Here is an 18,960-nt window from a genome sequence, read left to right as displayed (position 1 = left end):
CCATTTCCACAAAATTGCAGGAGTTTCTGAGGGCAATTAAATAGGTTCTAAGGAAAAATTCTCAAACGACTAAGTTTGCAGACTTTGTGGTTTTTGTTTGGCTGGTTGGTTTTTTGTCTTTTTGAGACAGGGTCTCGCTGTGCAGTTCAGGCTGGTCTTGGGCTCACTTTGTAGCCTAGGCTGGTCTCAAACTCGCAACGATCCTCCTGCCTCAGCCTCCCGAGTGCTGGAATTACAAGCGTGAGCCACCACGCCCGGCTAAGGATGCAGACTTTGAACCACAGCTTTACGGGGCTGTACTGTTTATATAAGCCTTACCCCCAAAATAAGCCCTAGTTAAAACCATCTTCCAGACAGATTTAGTTCATGAAACACACGACGAATGTATTGAATTATAAAATAATATTAACATATGGTTAAGTATAAATAATATCATTGACTTTAATAATATAAATTATAATTATTTGTAAATACTCAAACTTTGGACAACAGGTAAATCTCTTTGTAAAAAGATGGATTCGAGGGTTATCGCCAAATGACCAGTTGGGAGTACAGACACAATATGTGAATACTGTGGACACTTAATAACGGATGTGGTCACGTTTAATATGAACCTTCATAAATCAACACATCATGCATTGTAACAGATTTAATGCACTTGTGATCCAGTTTCATTTTCAGAGAAATACAGCATGCAGCAATGAGTTGCACTGTAAACCTTAGGTTATCTAATTTTGGCACAAAAAGAAATTTTAGATTTGATAACACTATAATTTAAATATACCTTCCTTACATATGAGAACTGATTAACATCAACATATGGTTGAATATATTTTTCCAGTAACACTAGTATTGAATAGCATATGTGTATCAACCAGCACAGATATTTAGTTTGAGTCTTTAAGTTGAACTTACAAGAAATTTCTATTATCTTGTAAATATTCACAGATAACTATATTAAAATTTTTACACTTTAAATCTATTGTATTGTACCAACAAGCTACACTTATTTCAGTGTTTAGTAAAAATAAGATTAAGATCTTTCAAAATGGAATTCTGGCTTTTGAGAAAAAGATGCCATAGGTTAGCAATGTTCTTCTAAGAAATTATAGAGTCTTTTTTAGTTTTCAAAATGAAAGTAACTGATGACCAGAAATTAAATCTGCACACTTGACATTTTCATAATAAAGCTGAAAAGCATTAGTATTAGTAGGAGGCATTATATAAAACCTTTCCTGGTTTGGAATTACCCTAACTCAGAGATTTGGAAATAAGTTTAGGTGACACTGTTACCGAACTGGCTCTCTTCTTAGCTTCCTGGGGGCACCTCTCCTTCAACATTAGTAAGAGGGAAATAAATTCTGGCTTGTGTGTCTTATATTCTGAAGTATGTGTCCTCCAAAGCCCGTTATGTTGGAGTTCAGGCGTCCTTCATGACAATATTTAAGGACAAGACCTTTAGAAGATAACTGAAATTCAATGAGGCATAAGGGTGGACCCCTAGCCCAATGGACTAGTGTCACACGAAAAGAAAAAACACCAGGAATGCACATTCGCACAGAGCGAACTGCATGGAGCACAGAGGGACATTGGCAGGGAGGGAGGGTGACCCGACAGAAACCAAGCCCACTGGCACCTTGGTTTTTTGTGGGGTTTTTTTGCTTTTCTTTTCTCTGCTTTTTATTTTTATTAGTATATTTGCAATACACAGTAATTACATTCATTGTGGGGAGTTGGTATGAATGCCTTTTTTGTCAGTATCTGATTTAAGTGTTAACATAAACACAGGTTAACAGCCAGACTTGCAGATGAGAAAACATAAAACACATAAATCAAGATACGTTTAGATATATTGAACATACTGCATTACAATAATTTTTTTCATTATTTTATTTTGCATTTATATATTTGGTTTCTCATATAAGAGAATCTCTGTGATATCTTTGTTTCTGTGTCTTGTTTACTTAAGATCTTATTTCCTTAACCTCAAGGTGCATCCATTTCCCATGAATGACTCATTTATCCTTCATTATGGCACAGTAGTACTCCATTATGTATAAATACATTTTCTTTATCCATTTATCTGTTGATGAACATATAATTGGCTTCAAGATTTAACTATTATGATGCCTGACAAGCACAAGGTCCTGAATTCAATTCCTAGTACAAAAAGAAAAAGATTTAACTATTATGAATTGTGCTGTTAAAAACATGGTTATGCATGCACCACTGTTTATGGTATCTAACCCTTTGGGGAAGATATCTAGATGGGGAATAGCTGGATCAGACAGATAGCTGGATCAAACAGAATTTCTCTTCACCTTTTAGAGGACTCTCCATACTGATTTCCATAGTGGTTGTACCAATTTACACTCCCACCAACAATGAAAAAGGGCTCCCCGTCCACCACCACACAGCCCAGCCAGCATCTGTTATGGCTAATTCCTTGATGATGGCATTCTTTCTGGGGTGAGATGCAATCTCAGTAGTGTTTTAATTGATGTTGCTCCAGTGGCCCGCGGGCACTTCGGGTTCAGTCCTTCCACCTCCAGGACTAAACAAATGTCTTTTCTTTAAGCCACCATGGCATGGTATGGTATTCTGTCATGGCAGCCCAAGCAGAAAAATAAAATGTCCTGTAAAATTTTTAGACTTTTATTCCTTCCCTACTCTTAAAATTGTATGAACAATGAAATATTCATACACTAAAATCCTTCCCAATTTTGGCTTTCACTAAATTTCACCATTAGTGTAGCTATATTTACACACTGTAAACAGTGTACTGTTTTCATTCTAATAGATTTTTCTGAATATCAAAGTTTGTAAATATCCTTTTCGTCCTTAGTTATGTCTCTGATATTAGTGAGCTCAGGCTGGCACAAAAAATACCATAGACTGGGTAAGCAACAGATATGTTTCTGCAGCATTTTAGAGGCCAGGAGTACCAGACCACATCACCAGCCAGTTCAGTTTCTGGTGAGGCCTCTCTCCTGCACTTGCAGAAGGCCATCTTGTCACTATGTCTCCCAATGGCTTAGCCTCCATGGCTGTGTATGGGGAGAGAGAACCAGCCCCCAGCCCCATCTGATCAGGGCCCTTCCCTTGTGAATTCAATCAACCTTCGTGGTTTCCTTAAAGGATCCTGTCTCCAGATACAGTCACAGTTCACGTTAAGGCTCCGACATGTGCACTTGAGGGAACACATTTGGTCAGTAACAATCTCTAAAGCTAGCAACTGCCTCTATAGGTTATGCTTTAATAAACTGCTGGAGCTCCCATACAAGAGCAAAAGAGAGACACAAAAAGATTTAAGTATACAAACATTGAGATTGTTTCATTTAAAAACAAATTATTCACTCTATTAATAAGTGAGTGTCACATAACACCATTAAAGTGCTGTATGAGAAAAAATGAATTCAAAGTACAGGCCTGACTCAAGAGTTGGAGAGAATACACCTATACCTGGAAGGCTGGGCAGGATGTAATGAAAGCAGAGTCCTCAATCTCCTTAAAACTGGCCGGTAATCTGGGAACAGACTGGGTATTGCCAGGTGGTCTTCCGGAAAAATAACTCAAATACAGCACACCCCAGCTGAGACATATGCATCGAAATGCTTTCCTTTGGATTTAACTAACACATGGCTGCACAGCAGTCTCACCTATGACCTGTGCTTTACTATATTTAAAGTCTTCACAGGGAGCCATAGAAGTAACACTTCCATTTGAAATCAACTCCCATCATACCAGAAAATACATTTTCCTTAGATTTCATCAAAATGATACTCTTAAAAGCAACTAATTTGAATGAGGAAATTCTATTATCTATTTTTTGAATTCTGTGGTTCTGTATTCTCAATACAATTGCCAGGTCTATCCTCTCAGAATGACCACTCCACTATTAAAAACTATCCCTCTAGCTTTGTCAGTCAAGAATAAATGCATCTGCCTAGCTTTCCAGCAAGTCTGCCCTCTGAATCTCAGGGGTTCCACATCCAAGAATTCAAGTAAGAGCAGATAAAAAAAAAAAAAGGAAAAAAGTTAGTTTTGGCTGAGTGTGGTGGTACACGCCTGTAATTTCAGCATTTGGAAGGTTGAGGCAGGAGGACTGCCCCGAGTTTGAGGCCAGCCTGGAATACATACTGAAACCTTGCCTGTACTGAACATGGATAGGTTTTGTTTTTTTCTGTCATTATCCCCCAATCAACAGAACAATACAGTTTCATTGTGCAGGTATTATAATCTAGAAATGACTTAACCGACAAGAGGCCAGACATGGTAGTGCATGCCTGTAATCCCGGCGCTCTGGGAGGTGGAGGCAGAAGGGTACCAAAGTAGCGACCAACCCGGACAATTCTGCAATTTACTGAAACTGTCTTTAAAAAAAAAAAAAGAAAGAAAGAAAAGTAAAGTAAACTAGTCCGTCTCCAAATAAAACCACGTAGCTCAGTGTGACGGCCCTGGGTTTAGTCTCCAGCAGTAAATAAATAACATTTAAACTGAAAAGGTGCAAGGAAGGATGTGTGTAGGCCGTAAGCAAATGCCACACCACTTCCCAGCAGAGACCCGAGCTGGGAGCGGGGTGGAGGCGACTTCACCGTCTCTGGCACCCGCCAGCAATGCTGCCCCACACCGAAACCTCGCCCCGGGAGCCCGCTCGTCCCGCGCCCGCGCCCCCTCACGCCGTTCCAGCCCCAATCGGGCTGCCACTCCCCGCCTTGAGACCGCAGCTCCGCCGCGGCCGTGTCGGTGGCGAGGCCCTAGTGAGCGCGGCCTTCGCCCCCGCAGCTGACCGCACTGAGCCGCCCGCCCGCTCACGAGGCTGCACCCGGGTCGCGCGGCGCCCTCGCCTTCCACGCGCAACTGCGGGCGCGGCTGTGCAGAGGGGCGAGGCCCTGGCGGTAGCGGAGGCAGAGGTGGTTTGGGGCTCGCCCGCGCCGCTTTGAGGCAGGGGCCGGGCCCATGACTCTCCCGCACGCCCACACAGCTGCCTAGCGCAGGGGCCGGGTCCAAGACTCCCCCTGCCCGCGAGCGGGCAGGGGTCTGCCTGGCAGCTCAGGGGCGCCCACCTGCAACCGTCAGCGCCACGGAGGGCCCGCCCCCGTCCCCAGGCCCCGCCCCAACCCGAAAGGTCCGGGCTGCGCGCGGAGCTCCCGGGGCACGCGGGCGGGGCAGGCGCGAGGCCGCGGGCAGCTCGTCAGGCGATTGGTGGGGCGGGGGCGGGGGCGGGACGAGGCGCGCACATGCGCACGGTGGCGCGGCCAGCACGCGGCGCTCGCGCTCCCTGCTTAAATGAGCCGAAGCGCCTCGCGCCTGCCACTTTAGCGGAGCCCGCGCCTGGCGGCTAGTGGGGTGGTTTGTGTGTTCCCTGCACGCGCCAGCGCCCCCTCGGCTCCCAGGCGGTCGATGGGACGCAGCGCCGCCGACCGGGGGGCGTCGGCCGTCGGGGCGCGTGTGCTGCGCGGGAGGCCGGCGCGGGACCGGGCCATGGTGGGCTGCAGGACCTGAGCTTGTCCGCGCGGGGCGGCCGGGGACAGCCATGGGAACGGAGCGGAGCCGTCGCCGCGCCGCGCCCTGAGCGCCACCTCGGCCCCGCCGAAGCGCGGGCCACTCGCGAACATGGCCCTGGAGCAGCTGCGCGCGGCCTTGAAAGGTAAGCGCCCCCTGCGGGCCGGCCCTTTGTGTGGCGGCGCCCGCGCTCGCGCCCGGCCAGCCCGCTCCCTCGCGCTTCTTGGTCCGGCGCGTCTGGTGGGGAAGGGGCAGAGTCAGGGACGGCGGGGCACTGGGTGGCGCTGCAGCCGCGCTTCCCCGGAGGATTCGGCACTCGGCTTTGCAAAGTTGTGGGCTCGGGTCAGTACAGTGAAGGCCGAGGCTTCTCAAAACGTAGTAACAAAAAGTAATTCCACGCTGTCTACGAAAGCCCCGGCCAAGGCGTCGTGCAGCGGACAGAGGAGCCCCGGGCGCCGGCGGCGCCGGTCGGGTCCCACCTGCTGCGGCCGCGCAGGCTGCGGCACCACTGCGGGCTCCGGGCGCTGGCGGACCCGGCTCGGCGGCCCGGGGCGCCCTCCCGGGACCCCGCACCCCACCGCCCGCAAGGATTCCGATTTGGTGCACGGAACAGAAGTATTGGTTTAGCAGCGCACGAAGCTCTGAAACACAAGAGTCGTTTTGCATTTCAGGGCGGTGTTTTTAAGCTGAAAATTTCGATATATAGGTTCTTTAGGTTGGTATACAAAGTTGCATCTGAAACTCGAATTGAATAAATCCTTTTATTCCCAGGGAAAGACGCGCCACAGCCCAGTGAGGGACTTGTTTTTTGTTCCTGATTTCGTTAGAAATGGCATGTTGAATATTTGTAATGTTAGACGATATTCTCTTTTTATACCGAGGAAGACGTTATGGCTTTGCATTAACGCTGGCTTGTGGGGCTTATTACTGTATCTTAATGTTTGTTCAGTGACAAATGTTGGGCTTTTTTTACCCTACATTAACTCTTCTTGAAATTTGTTTTATTAAAAAGTGAAGTGTACTTGTACCTGGACAAACTATGTTTTGGATAAATTTACGTTTCAGTTGGTCCAAATATGCTTAAATTCTTGATATTTTTAATCACTTAAAACATTTATATTAAGCGTGTACGAAGGTAACAGGACTTTAGCTTGTGAACGTTTGGATTAGTGCATAAACCCTTAATGGTTCCTTTACTGTATCACAATAACAGCTCCGAAATTCTGTAGCTTTGTGTAACTTCTTAGTCATTTTTTAAACATTAAGATTTTGTTTTACTCTTTTTGTAATAACCCACATGGACATAGGATTTCTGATAGTGCTATTTTCTTCTGTTCGGGTGGTTCATGCACCGTGCCAGATTATCAACATCATAATGGCAGACCTTTTGAGAGTGCCGCCTCCAAGAAACCGGGGTCTGTACCCCAGCTTTACCAGCGCAGCTTGACAAGACCCAGCGGCTCGGGCAGAGCCCAGTAGGTGCTCTGCGGGTGGAGACGGAATCCTGCCTCCGCCCGGTTTTTACGCTGGTGCACACTGCCCTCTCTGGCCGATGTGCGGTACTGATTGTTGCACCTTTCCGAAGGGATTCTGCGGTGAAGGCAGAGCTACAGGAAGTGTAGTGTTTGGCTCTTCTCTTAAATATTACTCAACCTACACTATATGTACATACTAGAGTATTTTAAAACTCAAGATACATTGTTATTGAAGGTTGACTATAGAGAAAGCAAGTTATTTTTAGGTTTCCTGTGGTATGTGTAAGTGCCAGAAATTGGTATGAAAGATAAAAGAAACATACAAAAATTGCTTTTCTTTTTCCTTTCCTTTTTCCTGTGGATTTGAAGAACAGAGTGAAGAGGAGACTTGGGTTTTACTGTACACCTTGTTTCTCTTGATTTTTTTTTTAAGCCGGATGCTATTGCTTAGGACAGGATTGCCTATATAAAAATAATTCTGATTTCTAAAAATTAACTTTCACATTGGTATGGGAGCAGTAAAACCCAAAATGAGTAAAATTTTGTTGTAATAAACAGGAAAAAAAGTGCCCTAAATGATAAAAAAAAACAAAAAGACTTTCACGTTGGTCCCCAGTGCTGTTATACATTATGTGTCCCAAGGCATGAAAAAATAGCCCTCAAATATCCTATAAGGTGAGTGACTTCACTATCAGAGGTTTCTTATCCAAAGGAACTTTAACATTAGCATAACTGTGGAGCTACCTATGGGAAACCTTGTTTGGAATACTAAAATAGACATAATAAATCTATGAAGTTAGTGTTTTAAAATGCCTTTGATTCTTTTTGTTTTACTTTAAGCATTGAGAGTAGGATAATTCCTATTAGATTATTAAAACCCACTTGTGTATGGCACTAAATAATTCACTTTTTTTTTTTTTTTTTTTTTTGTCGGTACCAGAGATCAAACTCACGACCATGTGCTTGTAAGACAGGTGCTTATGTCACTGAGCTAAATCCCCAGCCCCAGTAATTCACTTTTTAACTGTTCATTATCATTCCAGGTCTTACGAGATTTGTGTTAAACTTATAAAGAGGCCAAGCATTATGATCCTTTGAAAATATTAGATTGGCATTATAAGATTATTTTCTATTCTCATACTACACATGTGCTACAGAAGGATCTTATTAGACTCAATAATAGAAATTAAAGCTTTATAAACTATGGTTAAATTCATGATGTAATGGAGCATGAATAATCCCGGATACTGTATTTTAAAAATTTTTCTGAGACTGTGTTATTTTGTATTCTTTAGTCTTCGACCTCATCCAAGCACGTGAACTATACAGAAATAGAGTACTGAAAAGCTATGCATTGATAAACTTTTAATAAATAAAGTTTTAATGCAACCTTACTAAAAATTAACTTTTTGCATAATTATAGGTAACTGTCTACCAAAAGCTCAGGGTTGGCAAAGCACTGTTACAGTAAATCCTCAAAGCTGGTTCGTATTTTGAAGCCAAATTCCTCTTTTAGGAAAAAACCATTTGCATTACAAACTAAGTTCAAATCAGATTGACTTTCAGTCCTTTACAAGAAGGGGAAATGAAACCCTATAAGTGAATTTCATATCTAAAACATTGAAAGAGCAATTCCAGTTCTGTTCTGTGCATACCCCAACAGGTTCAGCACAAACTCCTATCGTTTTTTTCTATTCATGTTGCAGAATAGTTAGTAGTGTTACAAAATATGGATCCATGAGACACTTTGAGGTCCTGGTTATAATCAGAGTTAAAAGGGAAAGTCCTAAGATTTCTTTAATAGAACTGTTTCAGTACTCTTTAAAGAAGTATTTAAAACAGAAACGGTAGGTAAGAGTAAGGTTGCTGTGATTGGTAGAAGGCCTTGCTGTCCCAGTAACCTCAAACATCTGGGTGACCACCCAGAAATTGACACTTTGAGGAGTCTGTTCTATTGCTTACAAAATTACAGGTTGCACTAACGTAAAATTCTCATTGTTTTTCTAATCCAAAGGACATTAAAATATGTTGGTTTGAATTTGTCTACTGGCGTGTTGGAAATTACAGCCCCAGAATATACCAAGTGCTCTTCTAGGTATAATCTGATCTCGTTAAATTTTGATGACAATTGTGGATGTTGGAGGACTCCTTTAATCAAAATAGAGCATACAAAACTACCATCTGAGAGCATTTTAACTAACAGCGAGTTCCTCACATTCTGCAGGAAACAGAAAGCACTCTGCTGCAGTTACTCTTTCCTGGAACAGTGACTGGCAGCAGTGAGCTTAGCGTGTGTAGGCTGGAGTGTTCATAAGGCATCATCCATCTTTCTTGGCTAAGAAGATTGAATTTAATTAATGTGAGGCAATTTTTTGTCCTTTGGAGCATAGTTTATATAAAAAAGTTATTGCTATGTCAAATAGTACATAGGCTCTAATTGTATTCCATTCTGCTAAAGAAAACAGTAACGTGCAGGGAGACCAGTTAGGGTTGTTACAGTCTGACATCTTGTAGTGGATTTAAGAAATCTTACATGAAACATTTAACGCTTATAATAGGAATCTTTAGAAAGAATCATGTTTCATTACTAACAAAATTGCTACCTGCCACATACACAACAGGCTGTAGGGAACTGTGACAGAAACTTATAATTGACTCCAAGTGTCTGTTTTATCCTTCTTTGGTAATTCTCTAAATTTTAGTTAAGGGCACAATTGCTCAAAATAAAGACCGTGGTTTCTAGCTTCACTTTCGGTTAGGTATAGCCATATGACTATGGCTAGTCAGGTTAGATCGTAGTAGAAGATGATGTGTATAACTTAAGAAAAGTATCACCTTGTAATTTAAACTTTTTTCTTAAAGTAACTGTACATTCTAGGAAAGTGTTTTTAAGGGACAAGGAAATCTTCATGTCATTCTTGCCAAGTAGGATGCAGACATAAGGAAGACTAAAATAGCTGGCATTCTGACATCCATATTGAAGCATAAAATGACCTTGGAAATGAAAGTCAAACAACTGAATGAAATAGGAGCTTGGGTCCCTGGTGATGATACAGCCTTCTCTCTGTCCCTTGACTGTTTTTCTCTGGTTTGTTTATATATCAGAGAAATCACTTCCATCTTACTTAAACTGTTTAGGTTTTAAGGTTATTTGTGCCAGTCCTAATGCTAACATACGATTGTATGAAATCAGTGAAGTAACAAAACCAAAGAGCAAGCTGGTGAACACTCTCAAATGAAGGTGAATATTGTAAAATAAAATTAATATGAGAAAGGTTCATAGATAAATAGGTTTTAGACAATGTAAAGATAACTTTCTAGACTTGAAAAGAGATCCATGGTAGACACAGATGATCAGACACAATGAGAACTATTTGCAGGGGCATAGAATAGGTAGTAGGGAATTTACCTCATGATCAACATTACCAAAGCCATAGGCTTCGTTTTGCCCACACTCTCCCCTGTTCTTCCCTGTTCTTATCAGTTCAGATGAGTTCCTGTCACCATCAAAGGAAGAAGAAAGGCAACCTGTTTCTTTCAATAGTCTAGCTTTGTTGCAGTGGTCCTCCAGATAGGGTCCTAGATCCAGTAGCTTGCTCACTAGAGAAGCTGCTAAAAGTGCAGGCTTCCAAACTCCAGCCTAAACATGCTGGATCAGAATACTTGAAAACAAACCCCCAGTCTAATGCAGTAAGGCTTCAAGGTGATCACAGTGCACACAAAAGTATAAAAACCCCTATCTCAGTCATTTCATTTTCAAACCAACAGGTAAAATCACTGGGTAAGATTTGCACATTTTTTAGCCTTAATACATGCTTACTGCCAAATTGACATCCAAAAAAATAGTACCAGTTTGCAATCTGATGACAGAATATGAGTATCTCTGTTTCCTATAGCCTGATCTAACTAGTGGAAACTAATAAAATGGGAATCTGTGAGAAGAGGTACAAGGAACTTACTGGACCTAAATCCAAAATGGAATCTGGTAGCCCTTTGTTGGCTGGAGGCTCACACATGTACTGTGTCCATGGAAGAACCACAGACTGAACTTTGTGGCTCTTGCTCCCACTTATTCTTGTTTCTGCTGCCAAAAGAGTCTTCAGAAAGCTTCATTTTGCCAGCCAAACTTGACTACCTCAGTAGTCACACCTGAATAAGTCAGACTTAAATAACATCCAATCACAACTAAGCTTTTCCCACATACTTGTAATCCTCTGTACAATGAACTAGAGTAGGAATCTGGGCAGGAACTTAATATAAGCCAACCCTTTTCTTTCAGATCACACTTAACATTTGTGACAAAGGCTGTATTTCTCAGAGGAAAAGCCTCCCTTTTTGTCCTGAAAATTTTCCAGTGAATTTTTGTTTATATTCCTTGGGGTCAAAAGTGGAATTTAAAGAGAGCTTCCAGTTCTTCCTGGCATCATCGTAGACACACACACATAGATACTGCAAGTGCCCCCTGGAGCTCAGTTGTCTCCTTGGTGGTGCTGGTCTATTGGGTAAGTCTTCCTGGATCCAGACCTTCTGTGCTGCAAGTAAAAAAAGCCTTGGAGGCTTTAAGCTAGGAGTGCATGGTTTCATTCATGTTATCAAGACTTGGTCCCCATGGTTGGGGAATCCCACCACTGTTGTAGTTGCGCACTTCATTAGGTAGCTACAAAATGCATAAGCCAGGTTCTAAACCCTCTACTAGTCGCCATGCAGATACCCAGCTTCTTAACTAAAAATTACAATTCAGAAAGCTGTAATTGGTTAAGTCTCTAGAGCCAGATAACCTGGGATAATCTAAAGCTTGGCTTGCCAATATGAGGTTCTTTTCACTCCAAAATTTGTATATTTATATACACAATTAAAATATACAAAATATTAAACTTCTCAGAGGCATTGGGAAGCACTCTGTAATTGGTATTTCACATCTTCTGAATGATCCCAAGAATCTTTGTGCATCTCTCTGAGAGAATAATAATTCAAACTAAATCTCAAACTCAACAAATTAAAAAAAGAAACTAGTTCTTTCAGTAACAAAGTTAAAACCATCAGTGCTCTCAAGGCAAATGCTGCTGCAACTATTTCTCCCTATCTGCTGTCTATTCTTTCCCCTCCTCTATACCTTTCTTCCTTCCTTCTCCGGACTTCCCTGCTCCTTTCTCCCATTGTTCACACTCTTCCATAACTGTGCCTTTTAAGATCTGAATTTTAGGAGATGGAAATGGACAGATTGTCTACACTCCTTGGACTAAAAATTGGAACACTGAGCTATTGTCAGTAGTTCGCTGAGCCCCAAAACTGACATTTCAATTTATGTGACAAAAAAAAAAAAAAAAAACCATATGACAGTCTAGTGATGATCAACCTTTTTAGAGATAAGTACCCAAACTACAACCAAAACCCACTTACGTGGAACAGTGCCAACAACACAAATCTGAATACTGAGTTTAGATAAAACTCATATTAGCATTTTTTGTCTTAAAAACAACACACATGCCATAGGTTCACACCATACTTGTTTATCATTATGGCACTCAGCACCCTCAAAGAAACAATATGATCTCATTTGGGCAGTAAAATGCTCCCTAAAATAACCTTTTTAGCCAACCTGAAGGCCTAGAAAATGTTAAGTATTGTAGTCACGCAAGCTTGAGATTGATATGATAGGGAAAAACCCTTCCAGATTAATGGCATCCTCTTTATAGCAAAGAGGGTCACCCCAACTGCCTTCAGGTCTCAATAAAAAGCACATTAGCTGGTTTTGCTTGTTTCAAATCCAAATGATGACTTTAGTCAAATCCTGATAAAGCTACTTCACCATCCCCTCCAAGCAAAAGTAGGAGTGCTCTGGGGACATTCAGGGAACGTTTCATCTGCTTAAAGCCAACCAACTAAGGAAATTACTGAAATTGGGGACGAACTAGACAGGTATCTGGTTGACATCTAAGGCTACTGTGTCTCCCCTTAACCCTGACACACTTTGATGTGCTCACCAGCCTGTGACTGTTTCCTGCCTCTGCCCTTTTCTTTCCAGGTAGGCCCTCCCTCAGAGGGTCACTGCCTCCTGTTTGGGCCAAGAGGAACAATGGGGGAAGAACTTTCTGGAAGCATGTCAACCCCATGTCCCTTTCTCCCCAAGGAAGAAATGATACTAGAATTAACCCTATCAAAAATCCCTGGCCTTACAGAACCCATCTGTCTTGTCAAGCCCGTTAACCCTACCCTCCCAAGAATTGCGTGAAAGCCTCGGGGCACCTTGCAGTGGTGGTGTCCATTTATAACCTTCATTAAAATCCAGGTGGATTAAAATCTGCTCAGTATCAATCAGTACTTCTAAGTCTGCATGCAATTTTAGGTAGAACTTTATACCTCAGAAATTTATTCCTTATGCAAGCCCTTGCAGTGCTCCTATTCTGCTTGTCCACAAACCTAATGAAAGAGAATAGAGATTTGTGCAGGATATCAGAGCCATTATAACAGAGTTGCTAACACCCATTGGTTCTCAGCCCTAATACCAGTGAGCCTATGCTTCCAAGCTGTTGGCCTCTGTGATCCTTTGTCCAGTCCACCAGTACATCTTGACAGCCAATATACTTCTATACCTTTACCTGTAAAAGCCTACAAGATACCTGGGCTATTTGTCTCTAAGGATACACTTACCTACTTCTCCAGTTCTTCAGAATAAGCTGATATCACCTAGTGTGCCTTATTTCAGCTCTCTTCCGCCAAATTTTTCTTTAATATGTGTCCCAACTGTTAGCTATCTGTTAGCTATCTGTTAGCATGACTGTTGTGCTTAGTCCTAGTCCTTTGGTCAAGCAGAACAAACAGATGAACTAAATTAGCCAGTTGGCAGGAATTTGTAAGACACTCATTTCCCGTTGCCCAAGGCCCTTCTCATAGTTGTTACCTGTAGGAAAACAAGTTCTCCCCAGTTCCAAAAGACTTGCCTTACTGATAGGTTGCACCTTAACCTGCCCTCCAGAGGATATAAAGTTTTGAAGGAAAGACTTCCAATCTTTCAGACCTCTGTCAAAATTCTGGGTCATTTCTTGATAGCCAGCAGTATAAATCTCAGCCCTTTGTGCCCCCAGGCATCTTAGTATTCTGTTTTTGCTATATTAAAAGACAACTCCAGAGACTTTTAGTATTTGCTAATTACTTGAAGAACTGATCGCCAGATTTTTCTTTAATATGTGTCCCAACTGTTCTTCAGCATACTGAAAGTTTCTTCTCCAGACCCTATTCACTGGCCTCCACTGAAAGACCTTAAAGGAGATAAAGAACAAACTGACCATAGCACCCACTTTGGGATACTCAGTCACCCTTTCTACCTATTGAATGGGGAAGAAAGATTCCAAAAGTCCTAACTTCACAGGCTGGGAGATAAGAGCCTCCCACCACCACCACCAATAGACAGCTGGCTGACGTGGAGGTACACAGATTGTAATGATAGCAACTGAGGTACAAAAGCAATGCTTGTACTGATTGACTGCAGGCCTTGGGCAGGTAGTCTGAGCATCTGTTTATAGGACAACAATATGCAATGTAGCAGCTGTGGGGGATTTCCTTCTGTCTTGATTTTGAAATCCAGTATTTGCGATGTTTTGTTCCATTTTATTTTATTTTATTCCCTTCAAAATAAAGTCCCAACTTTACCTTATAAAGGATAGAACAAACCAGCTAACAGGTTTTGCTGTGTTCCCTGTTGCAATGGCCCAGGGATTACCTCCTTGTCTGTAGGCAATTGCTGCTGCCTCCATTTTTAGGAAAGTCATGGAAAGATTGTCATGGGATCTGCTTTCACCACCTGTGTCCCTTATCTAGCTCCCCATACCCAGCACCTCTCTCTTGGCTGTCGTCTCTCCTCACCTCATCTCCCTGTCACCTGATATAGTTTGCTCACCTGTACTACTGCATTCCCCTTGGCCTTCAAAAGTACGTTTTATCCCTGCCCATGTCTTGACTTTCTGGAATACTGGCACAGTGGTCCAGTGGAAAATACTACATTGGTGGAAGCCCTTTTCACCATTACTCACCAAGGACACCAACTTTGTAAAACATGTCCCCATTTTAGCCCTGGGAAGCCACTTCATGCTTTCATAGGTTATTTCCCCTGCCAAATGACCCTTTTGAAGTCTGTCAGATTCTTTTCATCTCACCACCTCATGGGGATATAAATAGTCCCAACACCATCAATCACCATTCTCAGCCCTCTTTAGCTGTTTTATTTGAGGTAGAGTCTCACTGAATTGCCCACTGGCCTCCAGTTTGCCTCCATCCTCCCAGGGACCTGAAATTACAGGCATGCAGTCCCACTCCCAGCTTGTATGGGTCATTGCATATATTCACATTGGGTTGGCGCTTTCTGGTGCTATTAGCTAGCGCCTCAATATTAGCCAGAGCCTTACTAGGGAAAATTATACCAATGTGAGGGGTCGGTCCCCTAAGTACTTTATATATTATAGACCAAGGAATTTATTTTACAGGGCAAACTATTCAGCCTTGGTGAAATCAAGCTATCTGTTAGCATGACTGTTGTGCTTAGTCCTAGTCCTTTGGTCAAGCAGAACAAACAGATGAACTAAATTAGCCAGTTGGCAGGAATTTGTAAGACACTCATTTCCCGTTGCCCAAGGCCCTTCTCATAGTTGTTACCTGTAGGAAAACAAGTTCTCCCCAGTGCTTGTGAATAAAGGACTTCACCAGACTATGTTCATCAGAGGAGGCATGCATTATTTCAAGGAGCTGGTTAGCATCCTACCACGCAATACTAACTTTGTTGAAGATTCCTTCAAGACGGTGCTCCAGGAGATGAAGCCTGAGAACTGGAGGGTATGTTTACTGGAAAAGCCACAAGCTCAAAGGTTTCCTCCTGCTTTGCCAGAAGGGTCCTCTTAACTAGCCCATGTACAGCTAAATTAGAGGGCACAGACTTCTGAATTCTTATTTCCCATTTTAGAAAGGCTTCTTACCTCTCAATTGTACTGAATGGACCACAACTTCTCTCACTTACATACCAAATCAGGTGAGCCAGAAAGTCTGCATGTGAGTAGACACATTACCCAAGAATCAGGACGAGGCCTGTATAACCTCAAAGTGGGTCTGCAACCAGTTGAAATCTTTGGATTTTTCTTTGTCTGCTTTGCCTTGTTGCTGTTACTTTATTTTTTTTTCTTCCTCTATGGTCCTGAAACACTGACATCTTTCATTTATCAGCACTTTAATAATACCCATACTGCAGTAAGTCCCCAACTTATCAATGAGTTTTGCTCTGAGAGAATTGTTCATAAGTTGAATTGTTTGTAAGCCAGCAGTGAATTTTATACAGTACACCTATAAAAGTTTACAATGCTAATGTTCCTAAGTTGGGAACTTACTCTACTTTTAATTGTCCTCTCTTTAAAGCCCTCTAAAACTCCTTAACTATGTGGGCCAACTTGGCCCATTCTTGGAAATCCTTGTGACCTTTGGCATTTCTTTTATCCTTATATCTCGCCTCCTTACTGGTGCTCCATTTAAATCCAATAGTGTGGACTGAAATCTCTACAAACCATGAACCAAAATAAATCTTTCCTCCTTTAAAAAACAAATCTAGGGGCCGAGGATTTAGCTCAGCAGCATAAGTGCCTGTCTGGCAAGAATGAAGTCATGAGTTCGATCCCTAGTACCAAAAAAACCAAATCCAATAGTGATTTTCATTGTTGTCTAACCATCCTTAATCCCCTGTACAGATGTGGGAGTGGAGGGAAACGCCATCATTTAATGCTATAAACTAACTTCACTATCATCTACAATTTTACTGTGATCCACTCTAGACTACTTGACCTAAGCCTTTTTAGGTGCAAACGTGCTCCTTAATATTTGCCCTGCTTTTTTGTTACTATAGGCTCTCATATATATGTAGACCAATGTTACCTTGTGAAAACAGCAAACCTGTTTCTCTGTCTCTGATCTGCAAAAATGCTATTCATAAAGTTAAGCCCCTTTTCCAACAACACGGGTGTTTTTGCAACACGTACATGTGAACTGGAAAAACACCTCTGCTCCATCACTGCTAAATGACTCATTCTGCTCTGCCTTGGTCCCTTTCTCTGTCAGCAGATATTCTCTCCCTTTCTGCTAACCTCCAAAGATTTCAGGGCCCTATTGTGGCCTGCTGGTTTGTTTGTTTTTATTACCAGTGGCTAAAAGAATAGAACATCAGACTTTAAGTATCTAGACACTTGGAGATGAGTGTTACATGAGTCTTGGGATAGTTGACTGTATTTTTTGCTGTGTTACATGAGTCTTGGGATAGTTGACTGTATTTTTTGCTGTCTTCGAAATAGCCCATTCACAATCCAGATCACACACTAGAAAGAAAGACCTTTCTGTATTATTGATGGGTCCCCTAATGATAACTCTTCTGATTGTGAGGATGGTACTTGTGGACATACCCAAGGGCTGTATTTACCAAGAGAAGTTGATGTAGGTGGTTGGGCTGAAGTAAGATCCTGCCTAGGAGCCAGCACCTGGAATGAATGCATGACCATTGACCTTTCCCTCCATTGCCATAGAATCATCCCTTCCACCACCTAGACCATTAGAGCTCAACAGAAATCTTTGGATCCTTGCTTACAAGGTTCTCAAAACTACATTACACAGTACTAGATGGTGCTCTTGCTAAGCAGGGAGGTGTCTGTGCTGTTCAAATACAAATTCATACAGTTGTGCTAGGATAAGTCAGGTTGAGTTGGAAACTCCCAAAATCTTAGCATTAGTCTTCAAGGATCTCTAAAAGGGTTGACATGCCTGTTAAACTTCAAATTTATAGGTTTTTCAGCTCACTGCCCTCTGGCATTGGTTCCCTCTTGGCTGTGTCTTACAGTTTCTAATGATTCTCTTCATCTGTGAGTAAGCAGCTTTCTCTTTTAAGATCATTGTGCCTGTGTAATGGATACCTGCATGAGACTTTTGTCAGCATCTTATTCAAACCTCGGAGGCTCCAACCAGAACCACAGCTAACTGAATCCAAGAAACTGATATGATCTACCAGGTGACCAGGTTTCCTCATGAGCAAACAGCTGCTTACTTGATTATCACTGAGTCATGAGGGTCCCACCAAGGGAAAGTCGCATCTGGAGCAGCCTCTACTTTGATTTCTTGGTGAGATATAACAAGTGGCCCAAGTGTCTAACTGTGCCTGAATTTATAATTGAATGTGGTGGCCCTTTACTGAATGGAGTCACACACTTTATCTCTGAAAGAACCACAGACTGAAAATTTTGGCTCCTGTTTGGACCTGTTCCTGTTTTCAGCACCTGTGTAAACAGCCTCAGAAAGTCCCATCCAGACCTGCCTATAGAATTTGACCTACAATCAAATGTAAATAACAGTCAGCATTCCCACCTTTCAGCAGCTTTGAGTCCTTTCACACAGAGGACCTGGATGGGAAATTCATGTGAGCTACTTGCTCTTTGTTCCTTTGGGTCACACTTTCCATTTATATTGATGTCCGTATCTCTTTGGTTTGGCAAGCTGCTTGTTGACATAAAGTGGACCTCTTGCTACCAGTCCAGCAGAAAGAATGCAGCAGCGAGACTCAGCTACTGGCCCAGTGGGAAATATCCAGTGACCAGCTCCTCCCCCCGACATCAGTGAGACCAGGCAACTGACAGGCATGCCAGCAACACCAGCCCCCACCAGGGCACATGTGTTAGCTAATAGGACTAGTGCTTGGAAAAGTCGAAAGCAGGACTGACAACATAAACCAACAGGTGGCGAGTTAGGTGAACCAATGCTCTACTTGGGGACAGAGACACATAGAACAGAAGCAGGCAGGTGGGGCTGCCCCATTTCTCTCTTTCTTCCCTTTTCTGCAGCTAGAGAGAACTCCAGCCGCAGAAAACTAGTTCCATCCCTAAAACCCAGCAGCCAAGTTTAGACAGGCTCTAGCTTACTCCATTCTTTCTCTTCTGCCCTCCTCTGTACCTAGCATGATCATCCT

At 42.6% G+C, this 18,960-nt stretch overlaps 1 protein-coding gene across 3 annotated transcripts in view; it reads left to right on the top strand.

Annotated features, from left to right (window-relative positions):
* Window positions 1–5,319: 5,319 nt before the first annotated feature.
* Window positions 5,320–18,960, top strand: part of Neto2 (neuropilin and tolloid like 2) — a 48,213-nt gene continuing 34,572 nt past the window's right edge. Inside the window, exon 1 of one of the 3 annotated variants that reach the window (XM_063249298.1) lies at window positions 5,320–5,650. In XM_063249298.1, coding sequence (XP_063105368.1) covers window positions 5,617–5,650 — 34 coding nt within the window. In that variant the 5' untranslated portion in view covers window positions 5,320–5,616. The remainder of the gene's footprint in view (window positions 5,651–18,960) is intronic. The other 2 variants (XM_063249297.1, XM_063249296.1) reach the window with 2 other exon arrangements.

Source organism: Cavia porcellus, unplaced genomic scaffold, assembly GCF_034190915.1.
Source record: "Cavia porcellus strain 051 isolate PalLab524CR breed Dunkin Hartley unplaced genomic scaffold, mCavPor4.1 scaffold_5, whole genome shotgun sequence".
NCBI lineage: Eukaryota > Metazoa > Chordata > Mammalia > Rodentia > Caviidae > Cavia > Cavia porcellus.
Note: the sequence above shows the minus strand (reverse complement) of the source record. Positions and strands in the feature narration are given on the sequence as shown.